Source organism: Oncorhynchus masou, chromosome 7, assembly GCF_036934945.1.
Source record: "Oncorhynchus masou masou isolate Uvic2021 chromosome 7, UVic_Omas_1.1, whole genome shotgun sequence".
NCBI lineage: Eukaryota > Metazoa > Chordata > Actinopteri > Salmoniformes > Salmonidae > Oncorhynchus > Oncorhynchus masou.
Genome location: NC_088218.1, coordinates 18,996 through 36,162, shown reverse-complemented (window position 1 = coordinate 36,162; position 17,167 = coordinate 18,996). Strand labels below are relative to the sequence as shown.

Here is a 17,167-nt window from a genome sequence, read left to right as displayed (position 1 = left end):
AATGTCACTATCAGGAGGAAACACCCACTTGGCAATAAAACTCAATACTTATTAAAATTCAAGACCCATTCCCAAATCATGAACAGACAGATCGAGTCAGCTGGAAGCTATTTACAGTCTGTAAAGAGCTCTGTGTTTGGCTGGCTATATCCCCATGCAGCTGTGGGTGTGGTGTGACGATGGAACTAGGTATCTGCTGCCACCTAGCGGTTGTCTTTCTACCCAGGCGATTTGGCTCAGTGTGAGCGCAGCGCTTTTATTCTCGGTTGTCTCGAACGCCCCCATTAAAGTGCTGCACTTCCTGCTTCTCTCCGAACCAGGAAATAAACAAGTCGGTGGTCTGGTTTAATTCACAGGCGGTGTCCTTTTAAAATAGCATTGGATTATAGCTATTTGGCTAAATTATCGCCTGTCACCATGGCCGGCTTCTTCAAGAAAAAGACAGTAGATGGTAAGTGTACACAGACTCGGCGTTTCAGCTAGCTGACATTAGCAAAGTTAGCCTCAGTCTCTTATTATAAGAAAGTGTAACGTTAAGTATTACACATCTGTCTAACAGGTAGGCTCAGAACTCCTGAACATTCCTATTACAAGTCAGGATGTTGAATAAACTTAATGTTTTTCTATTTAAAAAAAAGCGAACTAGTTTTTGTCCTTAAATAGAAGGTAATCTGAAGGGGGGGGAAGTGTTATCTGCCTGCCTTTCAGTACGCTGGTCTGTATAGAGAACCACAGAGTCATAACGACAATAACGTAGCAGTACGCTGGTCTGTATAGAGAACCACAGAGTCATAACGACAATAACGTAGCAGTACGCTGGTCTGTATAGAGAACCACAGAGTCATAACGACAATAACGTAGCAGTACGCTGGTCTGTATAGAGAACCACAGAGTCATAACGACAGTAACGTAGCAGTACGCTGGTCTGTATAGAGAACCACAGAGTCATAACGACAATAACGTAGCAGTACGCTGGTCTGTATAGAGAACCACAGAGTCATAACAACAATAACGTAGCAGTACGCTGGTCTGTATAGAGAACCACAGAGTCATAACGACAGTAACGTAGCAGTACGCTGGTCTGTATAGAGAACCACAGAGTCATAACGACAATAACGTAGCAGTACGCTGGTCTGTATAGAGAACCACAGAGTCATAACGACAATAACGTAGCAGTACGCTGGTCTGTATAGAGAACCACAGAGTCATAACGACAATAACGTAGCAGTACGCTGGTCTGTATAGAGAATTCAAAGGGCTTCAGTGACATGGGAAACGTATGTTTTGGCCAAAAACAAGTGAAATAAACAATAACAATTGTTTCTCTCTTCTCCTCTGTTTGCCAAGAACTAGTACTGATCTTGTAGTTCTTTCCTACCGCTACCAAGGCCTAGTACTGATCTTGAAGTTCTCTCTCCCACCGCTGTGTCTAGATGTGATAAAGGAGCAGACCAAAGAGCTGAGAGGAACCCAGAGACAGATCACCAGAGACAGATCTTCCCTGGAGAAACAGGAAAAACAACTGGTGGGGGTGTAGTAGTAGTCTGTTCTGTAGTAGTGAATACAGAGGGTATCTGAGTCATGGATAATGTACAGTGTATTCAGACTGCCTCAATCCACACACACACACACACACACACACACACACACACACACACACACACACACACACACACAATGACAAAGCAAAAAAAGATTGACATTTTTACCTATTTTATAAAAATAACTGAAATATCACATTTTACATCAGTATTCAGACCCTTTACTCAGTACCCTTTCCCTCGACACTGACAAGTTTCCCAGTCCCTGCTGTAGAAAAACAATCCCACCTCATGATGCTGCCACCACCATGCTTCACTGTAGGGATGGTATTGGCCAGGTGATGAGTGGTGCCTGGTTTCCTCCAGACTTGATGCTGCCACCACCATGCTTCACTGTAGGGATGTTATTGGCCAGGTGATGAGTGGTGCCTGGTTTCCTCCAGATGTGATGCTGCCACCACCATGCTTCACTGTAGGGATGTTATTGGCCAGGTGATGAGTGGTGCCTGGTTTCCTCCAGACGTGACGCTTGGCTTTCAGGCCAAAGAGTTCAATATTGGTCATTTAGGCAAACTCCAAGCAGGCTGACATGTCTTTTACTGAGGAGGGGCTTCTATCTGGCCACTCCACCATAAAGGCCTGATTGGTGGAGTGCTGCAGAGATGGTTGTCCTTCTGGAAGGTTCTCCCATCCCCACAGAGGACCTCGGGAGCTCTGTCAGAGTGGCCAGAGTTCTTGGTCACCTCCCTGACCAAGGCCCTTCTCCCCTGATTGCTCAGTTTGTCCGGGCTCTAGGAAGCTCTAGGAAGAGTCTTGGTGGTTCCAAACTTCTTCCAATGATGGAGGCCACTGTGTTCTTGGGGACCTTCAATACTGCAGAAATGTTTTGGTCCCTTCCCCAGATCTGTGCCTCGACACAATCCTGTCTCAGAGCTTTTCGGACAATTCCTTTGACCTCATGGCTTGGTTTTTGTTCTGTCAACTGTAGGACCTTATATAGACAGGTGTGTACCTTTCCAAATCATGTACAATCAATTGAATTTACCACACGTGGACTCCAATCAAGTTGTAGAAACACCTCAAGGATGATCAATGGAAACAGGACGCACCTGAGCTCAATTTCGAGTCTCATAGCAAAGGGTCTGAATACTTATGTAAATAAGTATAGTATAAGTATAAATATTTTTTTTTTTGTAATACATTTGTAAAAAAATATCTAAACCTGTTTTCGCTTTGTCATTATGGGATATTGTGTGTAGATTGATGAAAAAAACATAAGTTTATTTAAGAACAAGGCTGTAATGTAAGAAAATGTGTAAAAAAGTCAAGGGGTCTGAGTTCTTTCCGGATGCTCTGTGGGTCCATGTGGAAAACCTCGTCTGTTTGTGACATCATTACATTCATGCCAAACATAACAATGGAGTGACAAGAAGTTGGCATGATGGCGAAAACAGGCTGTCACCCAGGCTAGTCAGCCCCTGTCTAGTGGTTAGAGTGGAGGGGCGGCAGGGTAGCCTAGTGGTTAGAGTGTAGAGGAGGCAGGTAGCCTAGTGGTTAGAGTGTAGAGGAGGCAGGTAGCCTAGTGGTTAGAGTGTAGAGGAGGCAGGTAGCCTAGTGGTTAGAGTGTAGAGGAGGCAGGTAGCCGAGTGGTTAGAGTGTAGAGGAGGCAGGTAGCCGAGTGGTTAGAGTGTAGAGGAGGCAGGTAGCCGAGTGGTTAGAGTGTAGAGGAGGCAGGTAGCATAGTGGTTAGAGTGTAGAGGAGGCAGGTAGCCTAGTGGTTAGAGTGTAGAGGAGGCAGGTAGCCTAGTGGTTAGAGTGTAGAGGAGGCAGGTAGCCTAGTGGTTAGAGTGTAGAGGAGGCAGGTAGCCTAGTGGTTAGAGTGTAGAGGCGGCAGGTAGCCTAGTGGTTAGAGTGTAGAGGAGGCAGGTAGCCTAGTGGTTAGAGGGGGGTGTTGTTCTACCCCTGAACAAGGCAGTCAACCCACTGTTCCTAGACCAGTTAACCCACTAGACCAGTTAACCCACTAGACCAGTTAACCCACTGTTCCTAGACCAGTTAACCCACTGTTCGTAGACCAGTCAACCCACTGTTCGTAGACCAGTCAACCCACTGTTCCTTGACCAGTTAACCCACTAGACCAGTTAACCCACTGTTCCTAGACCAGTTAACCCACTGTTCCTAGACCAGTTAACCCATTAGACCAGTTAACCCACTGTTCCTAGACCAGTTAACCCACTGTTCGTAGACCAGTTAACCCACTGTTCCTAGACCGGTCAACCCACTGTTCGTAGACCAGTTAACCCACTGTTCCTAGACCAGTTAACCCACTAGACCAGTTAACCCACTGTTCCTAGACCAGTTAACCCAGTGTTCCTAGACCAGTCAACCCACTGTTCCTAGACCAGTTAACCCACTGTTCCTAGACCAGTTAACCCACTGTTCCTAGACCAGTTAACCCACTGTTCCTAGACCAGTTAACCCACTGTTCCTAGACCAGTCAACCCACTGTTCCTAGACCAGTTAACCCACTGTTCCTAGACCAGTTAACCCACTAGACCAGTCAACCCACTGTTCCTAGACCAGTCAACCCACTGTTCCTAGACCAGTCAACCCACTGTTCCTAGACCAGTTAACCCACTGTTCCTAGGGCCGTCGTTGAAAATAAGAATGTGTTCTTAACTGACTTGCCTGGTTAAATAAAGGTTAAACAAATAAAAATGCTTCACCGTAGGGATGGTGCCAGGTTCCCAGTGCATTTCTTAAAACCTGTTTTTGTTGTGTCATTATGGACTGTTGTGATGTCATTATGGACTGTTGTGATGTCATTATGGACTATTGTGATGTCATTATGGGCTATTGTGATGTCATTATGGACTATTGTGATGTCATTATGGACTATTGTGATGTCATTATGGGCTATTGTGTGTGGATTGATGGGGGGGGGGCGATTTTAAATAATTTTAGAATGCTGTAACAAAATGAGGGAAAAGTCTCTAAAGGGGTCTGAATACTTTCCGAATGCACGTTGTCTCCCAGGAGATGGAGATTAAGAAGATGGCGAAGACGGGGAACAAGGAGGCGTGTACCATCCTGGCCAAACAGCTGCTTCAGCTGAGGAGACAGAAGAACAGAAGCTACGCCGTTGGTTCAAAGGTCACCTCCATGTCCTCTCAGACCAAACTCATGAACTCCCAGATGAAGATGGCAGGGGCCATGGCAACCACTACCAAAGTACGTGTGGATCAGTGGGCTCTTCCCACGGGGGGGGTGATGTACATAGTGTGGATCAGTGGGCTGCTTCTTCTTCCCACAGGGGGGGTGATGTACCTAGTGTGGATCAGTGGGCTGCTTCCTCTTCCCACGGGGGGGGGTGATGTACCTAGTGTGGGTCAGTGGGCTGCTTCCTCTTCCCACAGGGGGGGGGTGATGTACCTAGTGTGGATCAGTGGGCTTCTTCCCACGGGGGGGTGATGTACCTAGTGTGGGTCAGTGGGCTGCTTCCTCTTCCCACAGGGGGGTGATGTACCTAGTGTGGGTCAGTGGGCTGCCTCCTCTTCCCACAGGGGGGTGATGTACCTAGTGTGGATCAGTGGGCTGCTTCCCACAAGGGGGTGTGATGTACCTAGTGTGGATCAGTGGGCTTCTTCCCACGGGGGGGGGTGATGTACCTAGTGTGGGTCAGTGGGCTGCTTCCTCTTCCCACAGGGGGGGTGATGTACCTAGTGTGGATCAGTGGGCTTCTTCCCACGGGGGGTGATGTACCTAGTGTGGGTCAGTGGGCTGCTTCCTCTTCCCACAGGGGGGGGGGTGATGTACCTAGTGTGGGTCAGTGGGCTGCCTCCTCTTCCCACAGGGGGGGTGATGTACCTAGTGTGGATCAGTGGGCTGCTTCCCACAAGGGGGTGTGATGTACCTAGTGTGGATCAGTGGGCTGCTTCCCACAAGGGGGGGTGTGATGTACCTAGTGTGGATCAGTGGGCTGCTTCCCACAATGGGTCGTGTGATGTACCTAGTGTGGATCAGTGGGCTGCTTCCCACAAGGGGGGGTGTGATGTACCTAGTGTGGATCAGTGGGCTGCTTCCCACAAGGGGGGGTGTGATGTACCTAGTGTGGATCAGTGGGCTGCTTCCCACAGGGGGGGGGGTGATGTACCTAGTGTGGGTCAGTGGGCTGCTTCTCACAGGGGGGTGTGAGGTACCTAGTGTGGGTCAGTGGGCTGCTTCCCACAGGGGGGGGTGTGATGTACCTAGTGTGGGTCAGTGGGCTGCTTCCCACAGGGGGGTGATGTACCTAGTGTGGGTCAGTGGGCTGCTTCCCACAGGGGGGTGATGTACCTAGTGTGGGTCAGTGGGCTGCTTCCTCTTCCCACAGGGGGGTGTGAGGTACCTAGTGTGGATCAGTGGGCTGCTTCCCACAGGGGGGGTGTGATGTACCTAGTGTGGGTCAGTGGGCTGCTTCCCACAGGGGGGGGTGTGATGTACCTAGTGTGGGTCAGTGGGCTGCTTCCCACAGGGGGGGGTGTGATGTACCTAGTGTGGGTCAGTGGGCTGCTTCCCACAGGGGGGGGGGGTGATGTACCTAGTGTGGGTCAGTGGGCTGCTTCCTCTTCCCACAGGGGGGTGTGAGGTACCTAGTGTGGATCAGTGGGCTGCTTCCCACAGGGGGGTGTGAGGTACCTAGTGTAGACACCTATGTCTCTGCCATCTGTCTGTGTCTCTGTGTCTGTCTGTGTCTCTGTCTGTGTCTGTCTGTGTCTCTGTCTGTCTGTCTGTGTCTCTGTCTGTCTGTCTGTCTGTCTGTCTGTCTGTCTGTCTGTCTGTCTGTGTCTCTGTCTGTGTCTGTCTGTGTCTCTGTCTGTCTGTCTGTGTCTCTGTCTGTGTCCGTCTGTCTGTCTCTGTCTGTGTCTCTGTCTGTCTCTGTGTGTGCTGTATTGTAATGGGGGTTGCCTGCCTCTTGCAAAGTGTAACCAGCCCATGTGACTCTCTCTCTTCTCCCGTCTCAGACCATGCAGGCTGTCAATAAGAAGATGGACCCTCAGAAGATGCAACAGACCATGCAGAACTTCCAGAAGGAGAACATGAAGATGGAGATGTCAGAGGAGCTGAGTAAGACTGGATCTATATTACACATTCTATGTTGTTGTCCTCATGATGATAAGGCTGGATCTATTTTACACATTCTATGTTGTCCTCATGATGATAAGGCTGGATCTATTTTACACATTCTATGTTGTTGTCCTCATGATGATAAGGCTGGATCTATTTTACACATTCTATGTTGTTGTCCTCATGATGATAAGGCTGGATCTATATTACACATTCTATGTTGTTGTCCTCATGATGATAAGGCTGGATCTATATTACACATTCTATGTTGTTGTCCTCATGATGATAAGGCTGGATCTATTTTACACATTCTATGTTGTTGTCCTCCATGATGATAAGGCTGGATCTATATTACACATTCTATGTTGTCCTCATGATGATAAGGCTGGATCTATTTTACACATTCTATGTTGTTGTCCTCATGATGATAAGGCTGGATCTATTTTACACATTCTATGTTGTTGTCCTCATGATGATAAGGCTGGATCTATATTACACATTCTATGTTGTTGTCCTCATGATGATAAGGCTGGATCTATTTTACACATTCTATGTTGTCCTCCATGATGGTAAGACTGGATCTATTTTACACATTCTATGTTGTTGTCCTCATGATGATAAGGCTGGATCTATATTACACATTCTATGTTGTTGTCCTCATGATGATAAGGCTGGATCTATTTTACACATTCTATGTTGTTGTCCTCCATGATGATAAGGCTGGATCTATATTACACATTCTATGTTGTCCTCATGATGATAAGGCTGGATCTATTTTACACATTCTATGTTGTTGTCCTCATGATGATAAGGCTGGATCTATTTTACACATTCTATGTTGTTGTCCTCATGATGATAAGGCTGGATCTATATTACACATTCTATGTTGTTGTCCTCATGATGATAAGGCTGGATCTATATTACACATTCTATGTTGTTGTCCTCATGATGATAAGGCTGGATCTATATTACACATTCTATGTTGTTGTCCTCATGATGATAAGGCTGGATCTATTTTACACATTCTATGTTGTCCTCCATGATGATAAGGCTGGATCTATATTACACATTCTATGTTGTCCTCATGATGATAAGGCTGGATCTATTTTACACATTCTATGTTGTTGTCCTCATGATGATAAGGCTGGATCTATTTTACACATTCTATGTTGTTGTCCTCATGATAAGGCTGGATCTATATTACACATTCTATGTTGTTGTCCTCATGATGATAAGGCTGGATCTATTTTACACATTCTATGTTGTCCTCCATGATGGTAAGACTGGATCTATTTTACACATTCTATGTTGTTGTCCTCATGATGATAAGGCTGGATCTATATTACACATTCTATGTTGTTGTCCTCATGATGATAAGGCTGGATCTATATTACACATTCTATGTTGTTGTCCTCCATGATGATAAGGCTGGATCTATATTACACATTCTATGTTGTTGTCCTCATGATGATAAGGCTGGATCTATTTTACACATTCTATGTTGTTGTCCTCCATGATGATAAGGCTGGATCTATATTACACATTCTATGTTGTCCTCCATGATGGTAAGACTGGATCTATTTTACACATTCTATATTGTCCTCATGATGATAAGGCTGGATCTATATTACACATTCTATGTTGTTGTCCTCATGATGATAAGGCTGGATCTATATTACACATTCTATGTTGTCCTCCATGATGATAAGGCTGGATCTATTTTACACATTCTATGTTGTCCTCATGATGATAAGGCTGGATCTATATTACACATTCTATGTTTGACCGGGTGTGTGTGTGTGTGTTATGACAAGGGATGTTTTAATAGGAGTCATTTCTCAGTCCCCTTCTCTCAGTTAAAACCCTTGAATGAGTAGGTGTTCTAAAACGTTTGACCGGGTGTGTGTGTGTGTGCGTGCGTTTGTTTTAATAGGAGTCATCTCTCTGTCCCCTTCTCTCAGTTAACGACACGCTGGACGAGATCTTTGACGAGTCCGGAGACGAGGAGGAGTCTGATAGCATTGTTAACCAGGTTCTGGACGAGATCGGCATTGAGATATCAGGAAAGGTGAGATATTGGTGTTTTTATTGTCAAATAAAATGTGTTCTCGATGATGTACCTGATTTTTAATAAAGCCAGAATAAATCTAGAGACTAAACCCTGAAAGAGATCCTTGGGGCTGGTTTCCCAGATGTAGATCTGAAATAGAACCAGGGTTCGTCAGTGTCCGGGAAACTGGACCTGTATCTAGCATTATAAACTGTCTGGCTGACAAGGGTCCTACTGGGTTAAAGTCCTACTGGGTTAAGGTCCAACTGGGTTAGGGTCCAACTGGGTTAGGGTCCAACTGGGTTAGGGTCCCACTGGGTTAGGGTCCCACTGGGTTAGGGTCCCACTGGGTTAGGGTCCCACTGGGTTAGGGTCCAACTGGGTTAGGGTCCCACTGGGTTAGGGTCCCACTGGGTTAAGGTCCAACTGGGTTAGGGTCCAACTGGGTTAGGGTCTTACTGGGTTAGGGTCTTACTGGGTTAGGGTCCACCTGGGTTAGGGTCCCACTGGGTTAGGGTCTTACTGGGTTAGGGTCCACCTGGGTTAGGGTCCACCTGGGTTAGGGTCCACCTGGGTTAGGGTCCTACTGGGTTTGGGTCGTACTGGGTTAGGGTCCCACTGGGTTATGGTCCAACTGGGTTAGGGTCCAACTGGGGATGTCATTCTGCAGCTCTATGGAAATACTCAGTAAAGTAAGTTAGCCTTGTCTGAGCCAGAATGGGCCATAATCTCCTGTTACTGTAGTGAGACAGCTTGATGTACCAGGACACCCCCTGGACAGGACACTAGTCTATCTCCTGTTTCTGTAGTGAGACAGCTTGATGTACCAGGACACCCCCTGGACAGGACACTAGTCTATCTCCTGTTTCTGTAGTGAGACAGCTTGATGTACCAGGACACCCCCTGGACAGGACACTAGTCTATCTCCTGTTTCTGTAGTGAGACAGCTTGATGTACCAGGACACCCCCTGGACAGGACACTAGTCTATCTCCTGTTTCTGTAGGGAGACAGCTTGATGTACCAGGACACCCCCTGGACAGGACACTAGTCTCTCCTGTTTCTGTAGTGAGACAGCTTGATGTACCAGGACACCCCCTGGACAGGACACTAGTCCTGTGGAAATACTATGAATGGCGTATGCTTGGGAGAATCAAGGTTGAGTTGATTCGCTTGGGAGAATCAAGGTTGAGTTGATTCGCTTGGGAGAATCAAGGTTGAGTTGATTCGCTTGGGAGAATCAAGGTTGAGTTGATTCGCTTGGGAGAATCAAGGTTGAGTTGATTCGCTTGGGAGAATCAAGGTTGAGTTGATTCGCTTGGGAGAATCAAGGTTGAGTTGATTCGCTTGGGAGAATCAAGGTTGAGTTGATTCGCTTGGGAGAATCAAGTTTGAGTTGATTCGCTTGGGAGAATCAAGTTTGAGTTGATTCACTTGGGAGAATCACGGTTGAGTTGATTCACTTGGGAGAATCAAGGTTGAGTTGATTCGCTTGGGAGAATCAAGGTTGAGTTGATTCGCTTGGGAGAATCAAGGTTGAGTTGATTCGCTTGGGAGAATCAAGTTTGAGTTGATTCACTTGGGAGAATCACGGTTGAGTTGATTCACTTGGGAGAATCACGGTCGAGTTGATTCACTTGTTGTTCTTATTGATCGTAGATGGTGAACGCTCCTTCAACCAGCAGAAACAACCCCACCTCTTCTGCCACCAAATCAGACGGCATCTCAGACGAAGACATCGAACGACAGCTCAAAGCCTTGGGAGTGGACTAACACACACACACACACACATCCTGTGCCTGGACACACACACACACACGACTCCCCCTGTTCAGTTTCTGACATGCCTTTTCTGGGATATGGTGACACTATTATTTAAGTCTATATATATATATATATATATATATATATATATAGACTATCTGACTATAGATGGCACATGGTGTAGTTGTAGATGTCCTGCTGTGTATTGGGTCTACGCAGTGGGCCACACAAGGAGAGTGAAGAACAGGGCCACCACGTTCAGTAGCCTGACGTTGTAGAACGTCGCTGATACAATAAAATGTAACGAATAAGAGCCTCATTCTACACGTCAGAGAGGCGTGTTTTTGTTCTGTACAGCACGCTCCTATCTGAACGTTGCAAAACGTTTTCGTCCTACTGAACGCGCCCCTCCCCAGGTTTCCCACCTGTGTGGAGTTTTAGAACAGGAAGTAAAGGACAACACTCATTGTCAGCCATATCTTTTCATTTTGAATGCATGAACAGTAGAATCTGAAACTACCTTACCTTTATCCCTGTGTCCCCCCCCCCCCCACTTAGCCCCACCTCTCCCTGTCCCCCCCCCCCCTTAGCCCCACCTCTCCCTGTGTCCCACGGAGACCTGGGCTTCTGAGGCCGACTGGATCTCCATGTTATTACATTACCACTTAGCCCCACCTCTCCCTGTGTCCCCCCTCTAGCCCCACCTCTCCCTGTCCCCCCCCCCTTAGCCCCACCTCTCCCTGTGTCCCACGGAGACCTGGGCTTCTGAGGCCGACTGGATCTCCATGTTATTACATTACCACTTAGCCCCACCTCTCCCTGTGTCCCCCCTCTAGCCTCACCTCTCCCTGTGTCCCCCTCTAGCCTCACCTCTCCCTGTGTCCCCCCCCCCTAGCCTCACCTCTCCCTGTGTCCCCCCCCCCCTAGCCTCACCTCTCCCTGCCCCCCCCTAGCCTCACCTCTCCCTGTGTCCCCCCCCTAGCCTCACCTCTCCCTGTGTCCCCCCCTAGCCTCACCTCCCCCTGCCCCCCTAGCCTCACCTCTCCCTGTGTCCCCTCCCCTTAGCCCCACCTCTTCCTGTGTCCCCCCTCCCCCTAGCCCCACCTCTCCCTGTGTCCCCCCCTACCCCCCCCTTCCCCTAGCCCCCCTCTCCCTGTGCCCCCCCTCCCCCTAGCCCCACCTCTCCCTGTGCCCCCTCCCCCTAGCCCCACCTCTCCCTGTGCCCCCTCCCCCTAGCCCCACCTCTCCCTGTGTGCCCCCCATAGCCTCACCTCTCCCTGTGTCCCCCCCCTAGCCTCACCTCTCCCTGTGCCCCCTCCCCCTAGCCCCACCTCTCCCTGTGTGCCCCCCATAGCCTCACCTCTCCCTGTGTCCCCCCCCCCCTAGCCTCACCTCCCCCCCCCCCCCTAGCCTCACCTCTCCCTGTGTCCCCTCCCCTTAGCCCCACCTCTTCCTGTGTCCCCCACCTCTTCCTGTGCTTTCCTCCCTAGCCCCACCTCTCCCTGTGCCCCCCCCTCCCTAGCCCCACCTCTCCCTGTGTCCCCCCCTCCCTAGCCCCACCTCTCCCTGTGTCCCCCCCCCCCTACCCCCCTTCCCCTAGCCCCACCTCTCCCTGTGCCCCCCCTCCCCCTAGCCCCACCTCTCCCTGTGTGCCCCCCCCTCCCCCTAGCCCCACCTCTCCCTGTGCCCCCCCCCCCCTCCCCCTAGCCCCACCTCTCCCTGTGTGTCCCACGGAGACCTGGGCTTCTGAGGCTGACTGGATCTCCATGTTATTACATTACCACTTAGCCCTGTGTGTCCCCCCACCTCTCCCTGTGCCACCCCCCCCTAGCCCCACCTCTCCCCCACCTCTCCTTGTTCCAACAGTCATAGCAGAAAAACAAAGATGAAGTCTATCTTCTCGTTTTGAGAAAGTGTAAATAAATAAAAATACCTTTTTCATCAGATATACAAGGCCCTTCATCAGATATACAAGGCCCTTCATCACATATACAAGGCCCTTCATCACATATACAAGGCCCTTCATCACATATACAAGGCCCTTCATCACATATACAAGGCCCTTCATCACATATACAAGGCCCTTCATCACATATACAAGGCCCTTCATCACATATACAAGGCCCTTCATCACATATACAAGGCCCTTCATCACATATACAAGGCCCTTCATCACATATACAAGGCCCTTCATCACATATACAAGGCCCTTCATCACATATACAAGGCCCTTCATCACATATACAAGGCCCTTCATCACATATACAAGGCCCTTCATCACATATACAAGGCCCTTCATCACATATACAAGGCCCTTCATCACATATACAAGGCCCTTCATCAGATCTTCGGTCTGAAACAGAAAGCTGTCAGTAGAACCAGGTCTAAAATAGTGTACTATATAGGGAATAGGGCCCTAGTCTAAAGTAGTGTACTATATAGGGCCCTGGTCTAAAGTAGTGCACTATATAGGGAATAGGGCCCTGGTCTAAAGTAGTGTACTAAATAGGGTCCTGGTCTAAAGTAGTGCACGATTTAGGGAATAGGGTTCTATAGGGCCCTGGTATAAATTAGTGCACTATATAGGGAATAGGGTTCTGGTCTAAAGTAGTGCACTATTTAAGGAATAGGGCCCTGGTCTAAAGTAGTGTACTATTTAAGGAATAGGGCCCTGGTCTAAAGTAGTGCACTATTTAAGGAATAGGGCCCTGGTCTAAAGTAGTGCACTATATAGGGAATAGGGCCCTGGTCTAAAGTAGTGCACTATATAGGGAATAGGGTTCTATAGGGCTCTGGTCTAAAGTAGTGCACTATATAGGGAATAGGGTTCTATAGGGCTCTGGTCTAAAGTAGTGCACTATATAGGGAATAGGGCCCTAGTCTAAAGTAGTGTACTATATAGGGCCCTGGTCTAAAGTAGTGCACTATATAGGGAATAGGGCCCTGGTCTAAAGTAGTGTACTATATAGGGAATAGGGCCCTGGTCTAAAGTAGTGTACTAAATAGGGTCCTGGTCTAAAGTAGTGCACGATTTAGGGAATAGGGTTCTATAGGGCCCTGGTATAAATTAGTGCACTATATAGGGAATAGGGTTCTGGTCTAAAGTAGTGCACTATTTAAGCAATAGGGCCCTGGTCTAAAGTAGTGCACTATTTAAGGAATAGGGCCCTGGTCTAAAGTAGTGTACTATTTAAGGAATAGGGCCCTGGTCTAAAGTAGTGCACTATTTAAGGAATAGGGCCCTGGTCTAAAGTAGTGCACTATATAGGGAATAGGGCCCTGGTCTAAAGTAGTGCACTATATAGGGAATAGGGCCCTGGTCTAAAGTAGTGCACTATATAGGGAATAGGGTTCTATAGGGCTCTGGTCTAAAGTAGTGCACTATATAGGGAATAGGGTTCTATAGGGCTCTGGTCTAAAGTAGTGCACTATATAGGGAATAGGGTTCTATAGGGTCCTGGTCTAAAGTAGTGCATTATATAGGGAATAGGGTTCTATATGGCTCTGGTCTAAAGTAGTGCACTATATAGGGAATAGGGTTCTATAGGATCCTGGTCTAAAGTAGTGCATTATATAGGGAATAGGGTTCTATATGGCTCTGGTCTAAAGTAGTGCACTATATAGGGAATAGGGTTCTATATGGCTCTGGTCTAAAGTAGTGCACTATATAGGGAATAGGGTTCTATATGGCTCTGGTCTAAAGTAGTGCACTATATAGGGAATAGGGTTCTATAGGGTCCTGGTCTAAAGTAGTGCACTATATAGGGAATAGGGTTCTATAGGGCCCTGGTCTAAAGTAGTGCATTACATAGGGAATAGGGTTCTATAGGGCCCTGGTCTAAAGTAGTGCACTATTTAGGGAATAGGTTTCTATAGGGCCCTGGTCTAAAGTAGTGCACTATATAGGGAATAGGGTTCTATAGGGCTCTGGTCTAAAGTAGTGCACTATATAGGGAATAGGTTTCTATAGGGCTCTGGTCTAAAGTAGTGCATTACATAGGGAATAGGTTTCTATAGGGCTCTGGTCTAAAGTAGTGCACTATTTAGGGAATAGGGTTCTATAGGGCCCTGGTCTAAAGTAGTGCACTATTTAGGGAATAGGGTTCTATAGGGCTCTGGTCTAAAGTAGTGCACTATTTAGGGAATAGGGTTCTATAGGGCTCTGGTCTAAAGTAGTGCACTATTTAGGGAATAGGGTTCTATAGGGCCCTGGTCTAAAGTAGTGCACTATTTAGGGAATAGGGTTCTATAGGGCTCTGGTCTAAAGTAGTGCACTATTTAGGGAATAGGGTTCTATAGGGCCCTGGTCTAAAGTAGTGCACTATTTAGGGAATAGGGTTCTATAGGGCTCTGGTCTAAAGTAGTGCACTATTTAGGGAATAGGGTTCTATAGGGCTCTGGTCTAAAGTAGTGCACTATTTAGGGAATAGGGTTCTATAGGGCCCTGGTCTAAAGTAGTGCACTATTTAGGGAATAGGGTTCTATAGGGCCCTGGTCTAAAGTAGTGCACTATTTAGGAATAGGGTTCTATAGGGCCCTGGTCTAAAGTAGTGCACTATTTAGGGAATAGGTTTCTATAGGGCCCTGGTCTAAAGTAGTGCACTATTTAGGGAATAGGTTTCTATAGGGCCCTGGTCTAAAGTAGTGCACTATTTAGGGAAAAGGGTTCTATAGGGCCCTGGTCTAAAGTAGTGCACTATTTAGGGAATAGGGTTCTATAGGGCCCTGGTCTAAAGTAGTGCACTATTTAGGGAATAGGGTTCTATAGGGCTCTGGTCTAAAGTAGTGCACTATTTAGGGAATAGGGTTCTATATGGCTCTGGTCTAAAGTAGTGCACTATATAGGGAATAGGGTTCTATAGGTCCCTGGTCTAAAGTAGTGCACTATATATAGGGAATAGGGTTCTATAGGTCCCTGGTCTAAAGTAGTGCACTATATAGGGAATAGGGTTCTATAGGTCCCTGGTCTAAAGTAGTGCACTATATAGGGAATAGGGTTCTATAGGTCCCTGGTCTAAAGTAGTGCACTATATAGGGAATAGGGTTCTATAGGATCCTGGTCTAAAGTAGTGCATTATATAGGGAATAGGGTTCTATATGGCTCTGGTCTAAAGTAGTGCACTATATAGGGAATAGGGTTCTATATGGCTCTGGTCTAAAGTAGTGCACTATATAGGGAATAGGGTTCTATATGGCTCTGGTCTAAAGTAGTGCACTATATAGGGAATAGGGTTCTATAGGGTCCTGGTCTAAAGTAGTGCACTATATAGGGAATAGGGTTCTATAGGGCCCTGGTCTAAAGTAGTGCATTACATAGGGAATAGGGTTCTATAGGGCCCTGGTCTAAAGTAGTGCACTATTTAGGGAATAGGTTTCTATAGGGCCCTGGTCTAAAGTAGTGCACTATATAGGGAATAGGGTTCTATAGGGCTCTGGTCTAAAGTAGTGCACTATATAGGGAATAGGTTTCTATAGGGCTCTGGTCTAAAGTAGTGCATTACATAGGGAATAGGTTTCTATAGGGCTCTGGTCTAAAGTAGTGCACTATTTAGGGAATAGGGTTCTATAGGGCCCTGGTCTAAAGTAGTGCACTATTTAGGGAATAGGGTTCTATAGGGCTCTGGTCTAAAGTAGTGCACTATTTAGGGAATAGGGTTCTATAGGGCTCTGGTCTAAAGTAGTGCACTATTTAGGGAATAGGGTTCTATAGGGCCCTGGTCTAAAGTAGTGCACTATTTAGGGAATAGGGTTCTATAGGGCTCTGGTCTAAAGTAGTGCACTATTTAGGGAATAGGGTTCTATAGGGCCCTGGTCTAAAGTAGTGCACTATTTAGGGAATAGGGTTCTATAGGGCTCTGGTCTAAAGTAGTGCACTATTTAGGGAATAGGGTTCTATAGGGCTCTGGTCTAAAGTAGTGCACTATTTAGGGAATAGGGTTCTATAGGGCCCTGGTCTAAAGTAGTGCACTATTTAGGGAATAGGGTTCTATAGGGCCCTGGTCTAAAGTAGTGCACTATTTAGGGAATAGGGTTCTATAGGGCCCTGGTCTAAAGTAGTGCACTATTTAGGGAATAGGTTTCTATAGGGCCCTGGTCTAAAGTAGTGCACTATTTAGGGAATAGGTTTCTATAGGGCCCTGGTCTAAAGTAGTGCACTATTTAGGGAAAAGGGTTCTATAGGGCCCTGGTCTAAAGTAGTGCACTATTTAGGGAATAGGGTTCTATAGGGCCCTGGTCTAAAGTAGTGCACTATTTAGGGAATAGGGTTCTATAGGGCTCTGGTCTAAAGTAGTGCACTATTTAGGGAATAGGGTTCTATATGGCTCTGGTCTAAAGTAGTGCACTATATAGGGAATAGGGTTCTATAGGTCCCTGGTCTAAAGTAGTGCACTATATATAGGGAATAGGGTTCTATAGGTCCCTGGTCTAAAGTAGTGCACTATATAGGGAATAGGGTTCTATAGGTCCCTGGTCTAAAGTAGTGCACTATATAGGGAATAGGGTTCTATAGGTCCCTGGTCTAAAGTAGTGCACTATATAGGGAATAGGGTTCTATAGGGCCCTGGTCTAAAGTAGTGCACTATATATAGGGAATAGGGTTCTATATGGCTCTGGTCTAAAGTAGTGCACTATATATAGGGAATAGGGTTCTATAGGGCTCTGGTCTAAAGTAGTGCACTATTTAGGGAATAGGGTTCTATAGGGCCC

At 47.1% G+C, this 17,167-nt stretch overlaps 1 protein-coding gene across 1 annotated transcript; it reads left to right on the top strand.

Annotated features, from left to right (window-relative positions):
* Nucleotides 1-284: 284 nt before the first annotated feature.
* Nucleotides 285-11,395, top strand: LOC135543103 (charged multivesicular body protein 2b-like). Its single transcript, XM_064970178.1, has 6 exons — nucleotides 285-451; nucleotides 1,434-1,525; nucleotides 4,578-4,772; nucleotides 6,545-6,647; nucleotides 8,609-8,715; nucleotides 10,355-11,395. The coding sequence occupies exons 1-6, from the start codon at nucleotides 418-420 to the stop codon at nucleotides 10,466-10,468; spliced, it is 645 nt and encodes a 214-aa protein (XP_064826250.1). The 5' UTR covers nucleotides 285-417; the 3' UTR covers nucleotides 10,469-11,395.
* The last annotated feature ends 5,772 nt before the right edge of the window (nucleotides 11,396-17,167 follow it).